This window comes from Branchiostoma belcheri, unplaced genomic scaffold, assembly GCF_001625305.1.
Source record: "Branchiostoma belcheri isolate BF01 breed outbred unplaced genomic scaffold, Haploidv18h27 scaffold76, whole genome shotgun sequence".
NCBI classification, from domain to species: domain Eukaryota; kingdom Metazoa; phylum Chordata; class Leptocardii; order Amphioxiformes; family Branchiostomatidae; genus Branchiostoma; species Branchiostoma belcheri.
In genome coordinates, this window is record NW_017804420.1 from 938,819 (window position 1) to 956,502 (window position 17,684).

General features: G+C 39.8%; 1 protein-coding gene across 18 annotated transcripts in view; it reads left to right on the forward strand.

Moving 5' to 3' along the window:
- Positions 1 to 288: 288 nt before the first annotated feature.
- The window catches only part of LOC109485470 (pro-neuregulin-2, membrane-bound isoform-like), a 68,985-nt gene continuing 51,589 nt past the window's right edge, over positions 289 to 17,684 (forward strand). For 16 of the 18 annotated variants that reach the window (XM_019789101.1, XM_019789102.1, XM_019789100.1 and 13 more), the window contains exon 1: positions 289 to 987. In XM_019789101.1, coding sequence (XP_019644660.1) covers positions 510 to 987 — 478 coding nt within the window. In that variant the 5' untranslated portion in view covers positions 289 to 509. The remainder of the gene's footprint in view (positions 988 to 17,684) is intronic. The other 2 variants (XM_019789115.1, XM_019789112.1) reach the window with 1 other exon arrangement.

Here is a 17,684-nt window from a genome sequence, read left to right on the forward strand (position 1 = left end):
TATTCAGTTCAAAATTAATTGCTAATTGGATGGACTTAATTAGTATTGTACCAAGACCGCCTTGAAATAACTTGAGGCCTGACGTAACTGCCGGCCAATGGTTAATTCATTTGTATTACGTAGACACAGCTTGAAACGCTCCTGTGTGTGCAGCGCTACCTAAAGCCTTGCTTTTTTTAAAACCTCCTTTGTAAAAGTAAAACACGAAGCGGCCGGTGTGTTGACTTTGTGTTTTGTTTACTGCCCGGAAGTGAGTTTGGAAATGAGAGGGTGCCCTGCCCATTCCACGTGACGTAACTTCCGGCCCGGACGGTACTGGTGTGGGCAGGCTTCAGTGGTAGTGGCAGCGGCGTGCCGAGTTCGATCCCCGCCCCCGCAACCACACAACTCCCCGGAAAGTCCCCGCGATTGTGGAGAGACATGAACTGGCACGGGGAGCACCACCACATTGTCGTCACGTCACCGAAGAGGAAGCACCACCCAGCCGATCGCGAGTCGCTGCCGCGGACATGTCGAGGTTAGAGAGACTGGAACCCGCGACCCTCCAACTGCTCGGGTTTGTACTCGTGTCGGCCCTGCTGTTGTCGGAGGTCCCAACCTCCCGGGCATGTGTCCCCCCACAGGGCGAAGGAGAAGTCCGGACAAGTCCTGAGTGGCTAGCCTACCAGTCGCCGATCGTAGTCGACGCCAAAGTCGCGGAGACCCTGCCCCCAAACCCGGATTCCAACAGATACAACGCGACTTTTACTATCAGGAATTTGAAAAGAAACGTTTTCAAAGGACAGCTCTCCGGTCGGAGTAAAGTCATCACCGTAGCCCAGTTCGGAGCTGAGAAATCTTGTGTGGACCTAAAGAAAGGCCAGAGATACTTCCTGTTCTTGGACCCGTTAGAAGAAGGATCGGACGTATACAGAGTCCACTACAACCCGGTCTTGTTCAACAAGAAAGAGCAGAAAAAAATCAAGAAAGCTGTGTGCAAGGGCTGCGGTAAGTGTTTTCTCCTAATTTTTTTCGTGTTTTCGAGGTTCTGGGGTGGCGATCAGGTTTCATTTACCCCGCGGTGTTGAAATCAACAACGTCCTTTGTTTCTGTGTGTTGAACAGTCCTGTTAGAAGAGGCGTGTTTTTTCTAGGACACACAGAAGTCCAGGTTGAAACCCCAGACTACACCCTTCTTGTCTCACACTTACCTGAGAAACTTCAGGGATTGTTGTGCAACTTTTGTGATGTAAGTTAGCATGGGGAGGGGGGCGACAATGATTTATACCTGGGGGAACACCTGTGAAAATTTGCATCTAGACCGTCAAGTAGTCTGTCAGAGAATGTTCGTCCCACGGCGTTGTCTTGGACATTTCTTGCTCCGGGGAAACGCTCCGGTATTGAACTTCGCGTCTCGTACGCGGCGGGGTTGATAGCCGCTCGTTACATGATGAAGTGCGCTGGAAAGGATCTTCCTCTTAAGGCTCAGTTGTGTTTCCATGGCGATCCATCATTTTAAAGGGCGGCATACGGATTTTTCGTCAAATTGGCATATCGTTCCCGGGTTTGGGTCGAGGTGGCAGCGCCAAATTGCGAAATGGGCCCTAGCATTTCCAGTTCATTGTCCCTGCCTATAAAATAGCTTTGCAGCTGATTTGGTATTCCACTCACAGCGTGGGCCGTATTAACAAAGCTCAATCTGTCGCAGCATTGCGTTCAGCCTATTCAGGGAGATTACGAGGGAGTACGCCGGGACTGTTTCGGCCCCCCGAGTGGGGACTTGACAAATTTGAATCCGCGGCAAATAAAATGAAATGATCCGCCCAGTTTATTATTTGGAGACCTTTTTTTCCCCGGCATAGTGATCAAGATAATTTCTCGCCCGGCTGCGTGAGATCAATGGCATGAAAATTGACCGCCTAAAAGCTCGGGGTAAAATATAGGCTTATCTCACGGAGGGATCAATGATATGGGAACGGCGACGGCCCGTTTTCGTCGAACTTGGCTTGCCGTCAAATTGAATTCGATAAGGTCGCCAGCAAATGGAAATCCACTCGATTTGAAATACAAAAGGTGGGCAAAGCCCGCCTGGCAGAAAAGGGCTTCTGGTTTCAATATCTAAATTAGCTACCTGAGATGCGTGAACACTGTTAACTTCTACCTATAAAATACCACTGTATCAACTGCATTAGAAACAATAGGAGAGACCTGATCTAAAATCTTGGTCCTCCTGAAATGTTAGACTTCTATTGCATATACCGTACAGTAATGTATTTGTGAGAAATGGTATAATGTTTCGAACGGAATAGAAGTTGTATAAAATGTGACAGGTAGTACATTTATGATGTCAGTTCTCTCTTTTATTTTCGTGACGTAGGTAGCAAGAAGCAGAGGGTGGCGCTGGATAAATATGACTTGGTTTGACTTCCTGAAGTGAGACCTCCCACCCAAATATACCAAATACCTTTAGCATGTTGTAGTACAGTCTGGCCGCCTACCCCTCCCCAGTTACTCTGCCACTGTTTACCTGTTTGTTTACGCTTCTCCTGTTGCCACGGGTGACTCTTCTCCGAACAGCAGCTAGGTACAGTGTGGACACTGTGGAGTACTGACCAGGTCACTGTTATAACAAAGACTTACCTCATTCCCACATGACTTACTAGAGCTTTCTACTGTTCTATAGTCTTGCGCAATCAGATTACCTAAGCATGAGCTAAGGGGGATTTCCCCCTCCCCCACTAGGAAAGTGTGGCTTACAGTAGAAGACTGAAATGCCTGGTTTAGTTTTATAAGAAGTATCCGCTCTACTGGAAGCGTTTCTTGACATAGGGAGTTATTCCTTCCGCTCTGTATTTAAAGGGTTGGGGTTTGCTTGTTCTGAGTTGTACACCCTCTTTAGTTAGACCGGAACCTCCCATATTTGTTTAACTCTAGCGGACTCATTACATATGACCTCCTTGGCTCTGGGAGTAAATGACTACTGACCGAATTGGCCCTTTAAAAATGTCAGCAAAAAGGTCGGGAAGGAAGTTTCGTCATGCGGAGTTTCATCATTCATAATATATGGCTTTCCTGATATATGCTTCTGTATAATAGCTTTTTAATGAAATTACAGCAAGTAGTTGCTATGTGACTTATTCTATTAGAGCCTAGATGATACAAGGAGATACAGAAAAATGTCTGCTGTAGTTTGTTAAAAATTCAAACTGATACCTTTTGTCTGATTCATAATTGATAAGACAGACTGAAAAATAGCTACAATGATTTGTGTTTGATCGTTTATTCTTAGCATTTATTCTTAGCATTTAGAGGATGTGTTTCTAAAAACAACAAAAACATTGGAGCAGTATTGGTGTAAAAGGACGACCCTCCCCTTCTTTCCCTGGGTTTTGACCCTGGCTGATCCTAAGTAAATAAAATTTGGTCCTCCCCAGCATGGGACCACAAACTGGCTAGTCTTTATTTAGACCAAGGTCGCGCTTCGTGCCAGAAGTAGGGTTTTGCCGCGCGCGCAGTGAGCTTGCGGCTCTTGAAATGTTGTGGTTTATCGATATGTTTTAATCCTTTTGGAGAAAGATGTCAAAAACTCATGCAAATTTAATTTCTTGGTTGTCTGATTCTCCTCTTTGTTGGTGCGCAGTGAGCTTGCAAAATGTTGTGGTTTATCGATATGTTTTAATCCTTTTGGAGAAAGATGTCAAAAACTCTTATCATAAGGCCGTGTGAATTTAATTTCTCGGTTGTCAGATTGTCGTCTTTCTATATAAATCTTGAAGAAATTTTATGTAATGATATGTGAATTACCAGTACATTTACAATTTTTTGTCACTTTGTTGCATTATACGTAATGTGTTATAATTTTTTTGGAAATGTCAAAACCCTGATTACAACTAAAATGATGTTATGTACAATATTCAACATTCATAGATTAGAGGCCTTTGAATATTGTATTCTTGATTGTGATTTTTTAGCACTTTTCTGCTTTCGCTTTTGGGTAGACATCACTGTCTTATGATATCGACCACTTGTATGCAGGCAATTCGCATAAAAGTGTGTGACAAACGAGCTATGCAGGCCACTGGCATGTTCTGTATTTTAATCTTTTACCCTTATGTTGTTTGTTCTTGTTGCTGTTTGAAACTTGTAAGGCAACTCTGACACCTGAATGATCATATTATCATGTACAATCGGTTTTCCAACATTGATATTGAATATGTATCCTCAGGACTGCTACTTTGTTAAACTGTATTGTATAAGTTGGATCAAAAGTTGCATCACTAGAATTTAGTAGAAATTGCCAAAGTCTAATAAAAAAAGAAAGAAGAAAAACTTAAAGATAATCTCCACCTACTGACCATATTTTTTTGAAGACTGAAACAGGAAACACAACATTTTTCTTCCTGGGTTTAATAGAAAATCACACATTCAGTGTTTTGATTTTTTAATTGGCGTACACAATTGATAGAAATTAACTAATTAAGGAGTTGAATATTAATTGTTTTCCCAACAAAGCAAAGTGTGTAAGTGTGTAAGTTGTTTTACATCATGTGTATATTAATATATGCACGTATATATAGAAAATATTTATTGCTTAGACTATCTTGGGGCCTGTATATCTGGCTTAGCCATCAGCCAATACTACAAAAAGCTCAGCTGATAAAAGCCTATTAAAAGCATCTATCTAAATATTCCAGATGGCATATCCATTATCTGGGGAGGCCCCAGTATTTTTATACCTGCCAATTTCTGTTGGCAAGCCCTTTAGTCCATTGGGATATTACTAGTAAATACTACATGTACACATGTAGTTTAGATATCTTAAAAGGAAATGTAAACTTGCAATTAGCCTGTAATTTACTTAAGGGGCTGTTATTTTTGCTAAAGCACTCACTATTTTCTTAACCATATTGATTCTGAAGTGGTCTAAATTAAACATAGTGATTGGTTTAGTGAGTAAGGGGGAAATTGGCGAATAGCATTATATATAGAGAACCCCCTCAAGTGAAAAGAGGCTGGTAGATGCGATAGCGGAAAAGCGCGCTCAAGTTTCTGAAATTGAACAGGATCACCCATAGAGATGGGACCTAAAAATAACAGCCGGGGCAGCTGAGGTTAGAAGTCGTGCCTGCATAAATGACCCTGTTGACTGAAACGTGGGGGCACCCCTGGGCCCACTCACCGCGTATCAAGTGTCTCGGACTGAACTGTTTGAACACAGATGATAAGGCCTCCCCGCCACGCCCTACAGTTTGTCGTCCAGGAGCCGTGCACCGTGGGAAAAGACGCCAACGTACGACGCGTCCAAACACGTGTAAATGTTGGCTTGTAACTATGCCAATGTCCCAACACTTGTACAAAATGTATGTCCTGTGTTTTGACCAATCAGGGCTTGATATCTTAATTACTATTTGATGAAATCTGAAGTATGGTAGCTTACTGTTACAAGTTGATATATAAATTTCATTAGATTGACAGAAATACTGTGTAAGAAGTTGTATTCAGTTATTTCAGTAACCAGTGGGTTTTCTCATTCAATATTTTGCCATTAATTCTTGCCCTGAAGAACTTGAAGTTGAACAAGGTGACAGATGGTCACCAAACCTTCTTATTCTTAAAAAAATTGCTTTGCTAATATTAGATCTACAAGAATTGATCTTTTGTTATTGATTAAAGATTAATTGTGATATTGATCACAATTAGTAATATTTGATTTTTTGAAAGAAAATGAAATCTTTATGATTAATTCTGTTACTAATAATATTCCCATTATCTTATTACTGCATGTACACATGTTGGACTTTGCACTCCCAGCAAACCAAGCAATTATCGTATTATCTCAACTGGAAAAATACCGCATCATTAGATTAAGAAAAGATCATTAGTTTCAGATGCCATACAGGGTCATTAATTTGGCCTGCGGCTGGTCATATATGTTTGTGTTGTGTTAAGTGATGATCCTGTTTTCCCTACCAGTTTGTAAGGTAAACATTTTTCCCCCGAACCGGCTTTTTGACCAGAAAAAAGAAGGAGCCGACTCGAGTGATTCGTGCTAAACGCATCTTCAAAAGGCAGCACTTTCCTTATTTAAACTACAGACAGTTGTTCAGTGCAGCAGATACAAGCCGACATGCCACCCACAAAAAAATATGTCAGCGCATCCCTTCAGAAGGGGGGCTGGTATGCCAACAAAGAAACGTGACACCGCTAGACGTCATCACTTCTGTAGGCACCGGCCGCACTATCGCTTTCCAACGGTTGTTAGTTTTACTCAAGTGGCTCGAATTCTTGTTGGCAATTGGGAAGCGGCAGACTTTTGTTTGTTGAATACATTATGATACCACTGTTGCACATGTCGGGATGGGGTGGAGAGAGGAAGTGGCCGTAGTGGTGTTACATGGGATTAATTACATAAAGGGGGCGGCAAATGTGCCATGCCGCGTTTCCGCCGCGTCTTACGGCTGAATTTCCCATCTATTCAGTTATTGCGACGAAGGTTACTGTGTAAAAAGCCGTTCAATTTCATCGGAATTTGCACCCGGGCCCGTATTTCATACAGATGCAGTAAGGGATGACAAAAATGGTCTGGTGCCAAAAATGGCAGGCTGGCGGACGGTCGGCGAGACTGGCGCTGACCCTGTTTTGGCCACGCTGCCCCCGCCGAACGCCCCATCGTCTTTATCGGCTAATCCCGTCGCAGCTGCGGCTCGGAGGAAAATAAGGCGTCAGAAAACCGCACAGCTTATGAAGTCTTTTACAGGGCAGGTTTAGCGTCGACCTCCATGACACCGTGTGCTTTACAGCTAAGTGTGCGGCTGGTTTATAGATCAACACCATCCTACTTGGAACTCAGACAATCAAAATGTATACACCATGTCAAGGGTTTATCATAAATACTACTTACACATACACCCACAAATGAAATAGGAAGAGTAATAATAGTAGTCTAGATCAAATGTCATTTGCAAGTACATTAATATCCCTTTATGACAGTCCTTTTCATTTCACCCCCCCCACTATGATTGATTAGTGTCTTCATTTATAAAATACTGATATCCACAAAAAAGAATGAATTTGGACATTTTAAGTGGTGTATTCAATCACTTTTAACTCTCCACAATGAAAAAAAATTGGAAAGCCATGTTTCTATTAAATTCATATTTGTCTTCATTAAATATCATGTGTTATAAATACTGGTTATGGAATTAAGCAAAGCATCGATCCTGCTGTTTTATCTTTCAAGAATGTGACCTCAGAAAATGTAAACAATAGTGTTTTTTGTACTGAGTGTTTATTTTTGTTCTACCATCAAAAATAAATAAAGCCAGAGTGAAAATATAGCAGTTTGATGCAGTACTGTAGTCGAGTCTAAAGAGTCGCATGGAAAAACTAACTTGAAAGAGACCAGCTGTGCCTGATGATAGCATTGATCAAGGATTTAGAAAAATGACAGTGTCATATGTTTGTGTTGCAGTATGGTATTTTCTATTGTGAGTAGGTTTTTATATATACAGTTTCTACACAGTTAAAAAAAAGTAAGCTAAATGAAGAAAAGAAATCCCTACATTGAAACAACAGAATTTTGGTCATTTTTGTAAGGTATAAAGTAACATAAATTGATAAGATAAAAGAACAACAAGCTATTCTGGATGATTTCTTATCTGGCAAATTCTAAAGCTGTTCTCCTATGAAACATGACTAAACTTGACAAAAGTGTGGGTTCAGTAGCCTTTGATATACTTTGATACTTTATTTTTAATCGGGTAGCCATCAAAGGTAATTAAATTTTAAAATGCAAAAGTCCCTCCACACAATAAATGGGTCCATATGGACCAGTGCCATGAATGCACTGTGAGTATAAAAGCATGATTATGTTAACAGGGCTCAAAATACTTGGCGCATATGCAGGTTAGTACAGGTAAAATTGGAGCTGTGCAGGTATTTCTGATGTCTACCTGCACCCAACTTACACTGGTCCATGTACTGAGTTTATAGAATTATATAGATCTAGGTGTGTGTGGATTTTTATTTGCTTCATTGACTGTTACTACCTGTGAAGTATAAAAGAAATAATGGCAATGGTTTTTGAACAGTATGTTTAATATCATCCATACTTTATTACTTGCTAATTCCTATGTGGAAAAATTTGTCTGGTCCAGGTAATTTTCTGGTGCAGGTAATTTTCAGTGTTACCTTCACCAGTGCTTGTATGCAGAAATTAGTATTTTAAGCCCTGTGTGTATTATGTAAAGAATGCCAATGCTATTCCTCACACGAATGATACAAAGCTACGGATTCAGTTCTTACTCCCATGTTGCCCCTGTTGCATGATTATAAGGGATTTGGCTGGCACACCAGACATGATGACAAATTAATATACTGACTGGAACAGTTTGTTACAGTTGTGCATGGGTGGGGGGGTGATTGTGATTTTAATTAAGAAAGACCTGCTAATCCCCAATTTGATAGAATTGCTGCAAAGGGAGCGGTCTTTAGGGAAATGCACTTACAGAATTACTAGTACTAGGTGCTGGTATTTTTTGATACGATTACAATATGCGTACTGTTATGTCCTAGGTAAAAGACATATACATGTAAAGAAGAGGTTCGTACCTGCGCATACATGATATACATGTTATGTATGACATTATAATTTGTGTACTTCTAATTTCCGTGCGGCTGCGCCAATTTCCTGACCCGTTCCCAGCCCATCTCCTGTCTATTTCTGGAATTTGGACTCCTGCTAGACCAATCGATGACAGGCACGTGGTTTCAGTTTTTTCGGTCACTATTTAAAAACAGGAAAGAAAATACAAGTTCCGAGTGGTATCATTTGCAGCCTTACTAAATGCAGAAATTTGTGTTATCAATTTTTCGGAGAAAAGAAAATCAACCCTCGTGTTATGTTTAAAATGTGTCTAAATTTTATCGTATTTTTTGTCTGGTATGAAGTTCTTTACCCCCTTTAAAAGTGGAATAACCCATTTGAAAGGAACTCAAGTTTTGGTACTTTTCACCCAAGTAAGTGGTGGAACGTGCCATTGTTTTCTTAGTGGGCGAAAAATGTTAGGTTATTATTGCACAGCAATCCAATATCGGCTTTTTGTGGCTGACCAACAAAGAGGAAAAATGCTCAGGAAAGAAAAACATCCTGTGGAACACAGTCCTGACAAAGAATTTTTTATGTCTTTTTTTTCTCAATGCTGAAAGCAAAGATAGACTTTTAGATAGTGCATCATGCATATACAATACAGGAATGTGTACAAAACACTGTATAGGAGGTGTGGAAAGACGTCCTTACTCTAGAATAATAAACACTGCATTCTTTGGGGAAATTTTCCTTTCAATGTGGTTACTTTAGCAAAATAACCCCTCCCTACGCACGCGTAGCCCGGAAAGACATTGAATAATACTACTGCATTTGTTGTTCTTGGGTTCCTGACTAAGGCTGACTAAAATTCATCTTGTTTCCAACTTTCTTTGACGTATGTTGTGTATTTACAAAACTGTTTGCAAAGCCGGTCAAAAAGTTTATGAAATACAAGTTTCTAACTTTCGTTGACGTATCTTCTGTATTTACAAAACTGGTTGCAAAGCCGGTTAAAATTTACGAAATAGAAGTTTGAACACTATCAACTATTCATCTTGTCTCTAACTTTTGTTGACGTATTTTTCAAACTGTTTGCAAACCTGGTAAAAAGTTGACAAAATACAAGTTTGGCCACTTAATTATCAGAAGAGAAAAAATCTCAGACAAGAGCTATATTGTATTTTTGCAGAAGTTTTCTTTTACATCCTAGCTATTTTTTTCTTTTCTTATGGAAGTTGAATGCCACCTGTACATGTTCTGTTTTCTTCTGAAAATAATCTCTTGCTTCTTGTTTTCCATGATCCTGAAAAGACCTGTTCAGATTCAGATCTCATTTTTTATTAGATTCAATTTGAATATTCTTTGTTATGTTGGATGAAGTCGGATACGTTCAGAATTTACAAAAAAAAAATAGCTGGTACACACCATTCAGTCGCTTTCTGTGTTTCTCTTTCTCGAAAATCGCGATGAACAGCCCACATGTTGTTGTTGTTGCTTGACTACAAATTCAAACTATAGCTGTGGGTTGGGTTCCTTGATTTTGGCAGGAAATACGTGATATTGCATATCCACTCCATGGCCATGACCAGGTCAATTCTGCAAATCAAGCTAATTTAAAGCCAGTAAATAGGGGATACCGGTTGAAAACAGTTTCAAACTACCTCGCTAAGCTGGTTTGATAGCCAATATTGGTTTCAAATCAGATTCAGTAAGACCTAATTTACAGTCTAGACAACTTGTCTAAATAGATAGAGAAACACAAATGACATCGACGGGGAAATGTGTTTGTTGTCTTTCTCAGAAAAACTTGCGTTGCCTACAACAAAGTGATAACCAAATCTGTCACTCTTTACCGATGACTTAATTTTCCTAGAAGTACGACACACGTAGCACGTATCCCTTTTTCCCAGAAAGGGTACAAATGAAGTTTTATGACGTAAATCCAATCAATGCTTCCTTGTGCGTACATCATACAAGAAGTTCCTGCATATGAAATGTTATGATATTCAATACAATAGACAAGCAAACATTTGGCTTCAAGTTAGATCAAACAACTGTAAACTTTAAAACATTGGGCTATTTTTAGGCTGTAAGCGGTGTATGGAAGATTGTCTTGGAGACAAGGAAAAGGTAATGAGTTTTACAGTAAGTTGACCTGTGGTGCCCACCTGTGGGTGTGTCTGTTTACCTGTAGTACACCTGGAATTCCAGGTATTCTGTGGGCTACACGTGTCCCATACCACTTCCTACACACTTCTGAATAGAACAACTTGTAGACCACATACATATTTATATATTAGACCACACCAATTGGTTGGTTCTCGAATTCTTTTATAAAAAAATTAACTGACAAAAGGAAAAAAATAAAACAGGCCAAGGTTTCCTATGATAGCCCCAAATACTACGTTAGGAGCCATATGCATGAAGTCAACATACCGGGCTGATTCGTAATTCAAACAATAAATTTTTAACTTTTGCATTGATACAAGAAACACTGTGTCAACTATAAAGACAATGGCTTTTTTTTAACTGTTGAGACCAAAATATGAGCATTTTGGTGTTATTTTTTTGGGGGCAGACCAGAAAAAAATAAAGTGGGTGAATGAGAGAAACATATACATGTACAGCATAGCATGTACAACTGCAATTTTGACATAAAGACCCGAGAAAAAAAAGTTTAAAAAATGACTGGAGAATTTAACAAAGACAGCAGAAAACAAGGATTGAACTTTCTGACTTTGCGGGATCCTTATCTATGGCGTAGTGCTTCCGGTCTCCGGTGTTTCCTATGACTGGGTCGTGTTGTGTGGAAACTTGAGCTCAGCTGGAAATACCGTAAATTGTTGCTGAATTCAACATCGCCCTGTGACAAAGATGTCAGAACTTGACATGCAAAACCCTTGTTCATGCCACCCCTCATTCAAACACATAAAAAATTTTTTAAAGTGTGATCTTGAGCATTTCTGACCCTCAAAAGGTTGTGCAACCCCAACATTATTTTGTTGTCTTGAAAGTTCATCTGTGTTGGTAGAAGTCATTATAAAGCAAGTTTAAACTGTAATTTCCAACACAAGAAATTGGACAAATATTTGACTGTACAACACCAGTCTTTGTCAAGGAATAAGCTATCCACAAATTATTCAGTGTTAGTTGATAGAAATTAGAGTTAAAATTTTGTTCTGTAGCGTTTTTTAATTTTTATCATATACATGTACTAGTAAATTTGAAAATACAATATTATCTCCATGGTCTTTCATTATATCTGCCTCTTGTTTTTAAAAAGGTTCAAGGTTTGAATACTACTTTGATCTCAAAGCCTCCATGAACATTTTATACCAGAAAGCTTATGTGCCCAACGCTTTCGTCTGAGCTTTTAAGTCGGAACCGTAAGGTCAGAGGAATAACTTTGAAGGTCACAGCTTTTACAGGTGCCTGGTTGAGAGAAGTTAATGCTGATGTTTTCACGATTAGATTTCACTGTATTAAAGGCATCCAAATGCAATTTCAGGGGAGCAAAACAAAACATATTCTGGATGTAGAAATCTGTCTGATATTGACATTTACTGCCATTTCTTAGTACATTTTCGTCATCATTTCATACTTGAAGCATTTGAAATAGCCTAGAAAGAAGTTACGTGAGGAGTCCTTTATTTTTTGGTACCGCCCATAAATAGCTAGAACCAGCCTACCATACAAATAGAAATCAGTTTCTGTCAGCAACATTGCAGTTTTGCCTCACAGATATCAGTATGCAATGGGATAGACTTGATTTAATAGTACATGAAAAGAATGACAAGAAAATTGACTTTGAAAATCCAGTTTTACTATCCTGAAATTGCATAGGATGCCTTTATAACTCTGCACTGATATGAGTCGGTCGACCCTTTGTAGTTGATCATGGCAGTAATAAAATCTCTTTTGCAATCTTAAAATCAATGAAGGTCTTAACAGTTACTGGACATGTGCCTTTGAAACTTCAATTCATATTCACTGTATAGTACAATAAGTGCTCCTATAGTTTGGTTATAAACATAAAAGATAAACGATTTATGAGTCTGAGAGTCACCTTGGAGGCATGGATGTGCATGTATGCTAGTAATGTTTTTCTTAACTAGAGTAAATAACAGGTGTGCCTGTTTTATACCTGTGTATTGTCACCTATAGGGTGTGTTCTGACACTTGAAGAATGTGAGCAATTTGTAACAAAAATTATTGGCATTATAATGTTGCTATGACTCAGAATTTGTAAATACTCTCTCTGCTATGAAAAACAAATGCTTCTAAGGTGTAACTCTTGTGCCATGTTTAGCTGAACCTGATACAAAAGTATTTGCAAAATTTAAAAACCAGGGTAGGCTTAGCTTTTTCTATGCGTGATATCTTGATAAACTGTTACTTGCCCCTTGCTCAGTATAGTTGCCCCCCTCCCCCTTTCTCAAGGTGTTCAGGTCATGCCCTATAAATGAGTCGTTTTGTGTACACAGTACAAGCTAATTTAAAAGCCCCTGTCTCAATCTCTTTACATGCATAAAAGCTAAATGTGTATTTTACGTATTACTTTTTTACATTAGCACATGTATGTTGTTTCCTTTGAAGTTGTGGTAAGTATGTTGGTCAAGGTCTTGAGTGTGAGCTTTTGTGAGAGGGAAGCAAAACAGTCATGTTGACATTCTGTTAGATAATTACAGGCCAGTGGGTGGGCCAGGTATGCTCAGATCAAAGCTCGGAGCCGCCTGAGCCTTCGCTCTCCTGTTGGCTGACCATGGTAACACACCTACTCGTGTGTTTATCATAGCCGTTACGTCTGTACAAGTTGATTTGACCGCGTGGACCCTGAGATGCCTCTCGTAACATTAAAGTTGCAAGGTCGGCGAAACTGAGAGGGTCTTGTTTCTTGTCGTATTTTTCATGTACACCTTCGGTTTAAAAGACTGTGGTAACTCTCACAAGGATTGATTTCAAATTAGATGAAAAGACTTAGGGTTTTAGTTACAGTAAAAGATGAAAGACCCTCTTCAAGGTCTTTTTAGACTGTATTTCTCCTGTTGCAAATACGTCTGTGTGTGTATCGACCATTTCTATCCCTGCCTTGAGTCTAGCGTTCCTTTTCCATATGTGCGGCTTCACAGAGGAACAAAGAATTGACTCCACCTGGTGCACAGACAAAAGCCATCCATGTAATAGGTATTTAAAGAGGGCTATTACTGAAAGGAAGATTAAACGGCGCAGTTGTGCTTGATTGCCGTACTTTATTTCAAAGGATCGTTTCACTCGGCATGTGAAAGTATGTCAATACTTCGCCTTCATTTGAAGCTGTCTTTTATTCATGTTGGGAGAAAGTTGTAGGCATCTATTAGTCTGGCTGATTTATTGCAAGGCTCTTTTGAAGTACACACATGTCTGCAGAAGCTGTCATTATCTCAGCAGGTCTTTTCTAGGGGCCTGAGGAAGGCGATTTGACACATTCGTACCTTTGTGCTAATTCTGTCCTATTGTCTATAATTGATTGACTCATTATGGTCGTGGCATTGTTAATTGAAGTGTGAGAAAATTGATATTACATGTATGAGTGTCAAAGCAAATCTTGTTTTTGATTTGCTGTGCACAGCAAGTATACTATTAGCTGCTTCTTATCATATTGATTATTATGAACATTAAGGAATATTTTTATTCATCTGGATGTAAGAATTATTCACATTTTTTTTACATCTTTTGTATTGCTGACTGGGTTGTATGTTATGAAAATGAATGTGTAGCAGTTTACGTTCCTTTCAGAAACAACCTTCTAATACTCTCATTTTACAAAATTACAAATATTTGCAAGTAAAAGGCATCTGTTCATAAAGCAAGATCATTCTGATACTTGTCACATAGCAAAAGTACAGACTGGTTATGCAAGCTTTAAATTTATACATGTAGCTGAGAAGTTTCACACGTGCATTATTGTCGCCTTGTAAAGTGTAATGCTTCAAAAGAACATGCCGACTTGTGACAATGTCGGAAGCGGCGTACAAAGACGAGAAGACGGCCACTTTGTATTCCACTGGAGGGTTTGGCGCAGTACTATTGGGCACAGCTGGCACTTAGAGCGGGTAATGGAACAGAGTCATTTCTGAAAATTGCAGCAAATTTGCAAAGAAGGGCGAACAAAAGTGTTTGGGTGTCCTTTGTATGGGGGACTTACTAGAGATCACAGAAGGAGGTTTAAGTCAGAGACTGGCTAACAGTAAATGTAGATTCAATGTCTGAAACTATGTCAGTTTGGGAACTCAATAAACATGTTACATTTCCACAGCAGGTTCTTTTGTATTGGATAAAAGTCCTGCTTGAGCTAAAATCCCACAAACTCTTTGTGGAAAAGTTTCTATCACTGAGATTACATAAATCATGCTTTTTAGATCCCATTCTTTCAACCTTGCCCCTGTTTTTTAAATTAAAGACTAAAAGTTTGACTACAGATGACTCATTCTTCCTTTGACAAAATCCAGCAACTTCCATGTTTTGGGTCTAGTTTAAACAGGAGTGGGGTCTGTTAGACATCCCTTGGGACCAGAATTGTTGTATCGCAGGAAGGTAGCAGGTGCCTCTTTACAGCCACTTCTGAAACTCAGACACCTCCAGAGGGTCTGGCTTTCTTCAGGGGGTTATCAGATCATTATCCACCTCAAGGGCAGAGATTATCCACCTCAAGGGCAGGCGGAAAACCTGGCTTCTGTCATCATCTGAAAATGTACAGGCTTTGTCTGATGCAAAACTTGAACCCAGTCCCCTAAACCTGTGTGTACCAAAAGAACAGGCTTTCTATTTAGATTCTGTTTTTCATGTTGATCGTCTTGTGTTGCATTATTCTAACCCAGAGAACCATCAAATGATCTTGATGTCTTGTAAAATGTCACTTTTCAGGTCACTTCACTACCAACTATGTTTTTTACCCTATACAGGGCTCGAAATTCATTTTTGTGAATAGGTGCACCCAACCTAAAAATTAGGTGCACAGAAATTTTTGGGGTGCACCATATGAAACAAAACCTAACTGCAGGTCTTACTGCTCCTCTTCTGAGCTTGAATCTGAAATGGGAGCAAACTTAAAAATCTTAAACAAGTACTACAACAAAGATTTTTTTTTTGATACTTAGAAACCAAGAATATCCGGTATACTATTATACATTTCTAATGCTAAAAATTACTACACAAATATTTGGGTGCACCAGTGCACCCACAGAAAAAAACATAGGTGCACAACACCAATTTTGGGTGCACTAAGCTATGACTATAAGGTGCACATGCACCCAGTATTTCGAGCCCTGCTATAGGCTACAGAAAACCATTCCAGAGAAAAAGCGACGTCTCCCCTAGCCTTAACCTTCCAACGTAATTTAGCAAAGAAAAGTTCATAGACCCTGTGGGTTACCCACAAGGGAGTGTGAACCCACAGACCCAGAAAATTGGCTGTAATGTTATTGCCTAAAGTTCCCAGGCCACCAGAGGCAGGCCTTCATTGATTCTTAGTGCTGCTGGTAATTGAAAAAGGTAAAGGTCTAGGAGCAGAGGTTACCTGTCTATTAATAAACCCAAAATGATTGCCACTGACCATATTATATATATTACAGCTTGCACTCAGTCTGACCTGCATAAAAAAGTATAAGAATAATAAGATTTTAATGATGTAAAAGCAATTTTAGGTTTACTAAAATAAATACATTGTAACTATGTGCACAAGCACATACAGTTTGTATAAAGGCCTCTAGTTGAAGATTATTGCTCTTTGGACAATATTAATTTAAGAGGAAGGAAATAAATCAATCAGGCCTTAGAATCAGGGCACACTCTGACAGTTACCTGCAGAGTTCATTTGTTACACATACTGGGAGGAGCAGTCATCAGTCCATCCTGGTCTCCTGCTGGGCTGGGGTTAGAAAGGCACTGGTGCAGATGATTGTTTCCTGAAACATCAAATCCTTCTCCAGGACAAACCTTCAAGTCTCTGCCAGACTCAATAGTTTACCCTTTACCAGGCTTCAGAAGCTGGAAAGAGTCTACTAGAAATTGGCCACATAGACAGATAACATGCCAGGGGAGTTGGTCACCTAAAGGCATATATTTAGCAGCATGTACTCCTAAAAAATAGCAGACCAAGTACCTTGCATATATCTGTCTAAAACCTTATCTGTCTATGTGGCCAATTTCTACTCTTTCCAGCTGCTTCTGAAGCCTGGTAGAGCCTAACTACAAGTTAACTGGCCAAATATGCGGAATGATTTCCATAGCTCTTGGGGATAGAATTGTCATTTTTTTAGGCTGCCAAACCTCTGTATGTAAAAGAACCCAACACACTTATCAAGAATAATAGGGGTGGCATGGTATGCTTGGCTATATACACTACCAGGACCGTAAAATTTAACGAACTTTTCGGTAGCGTGCACACGTACACGGCGAATGCACGATCGTGTGTTCGGCGTGTTTACGTTTGGGGTGGGCGGGATTTTGGGGGCCAGTAGGGCGGGGAATATTCAGAATATTCATGTTTCAGGCACCGTGTACACGGAATATTCATGAGAATATTCATGAAACAGCACGATTTACGGCAAAAAAACAACAACGCATCGCCGCGCCAAGGCAACTGCGCCGCATGCGCAGTGTTTTATTTTGGCAGAGATGACGTAAATACCGTGTAGAATCCTTTCATATGAAGCTAACAACAAAATACAAGTACCATCCAAAACAACTAGATTGCCCAGTAACACAGTCTACATGATTATTTTGAGCAGGAAGTGCGATTCTGCTTCCTTTCATCGACCATAACTTTGAGCGAGCGATGATTTACGAAGTCCCTCCCACCGGGCGCACGTTCTCATGAACGTCTCCCGCGCCTTTGATAATACACATTTACTGTACCACGCCTGCGAAGGGAAGAAAAAGCAGCAGCCGCTTTGGTAGTTTTATTTGTCCGACACTGAAGTTCTGATAATACCTGTATGTGTCTTACCACGTTTACAATTTATGCCAAAGTCTCAATATCTAAAAAAAATGCATATCAGCCTCCCAAACATCAACAAATCATTCAAAGAAGCAACGAGTCCTTCGCCCACACGGCGTGCACGCGCCGTGCGCACGGCGTA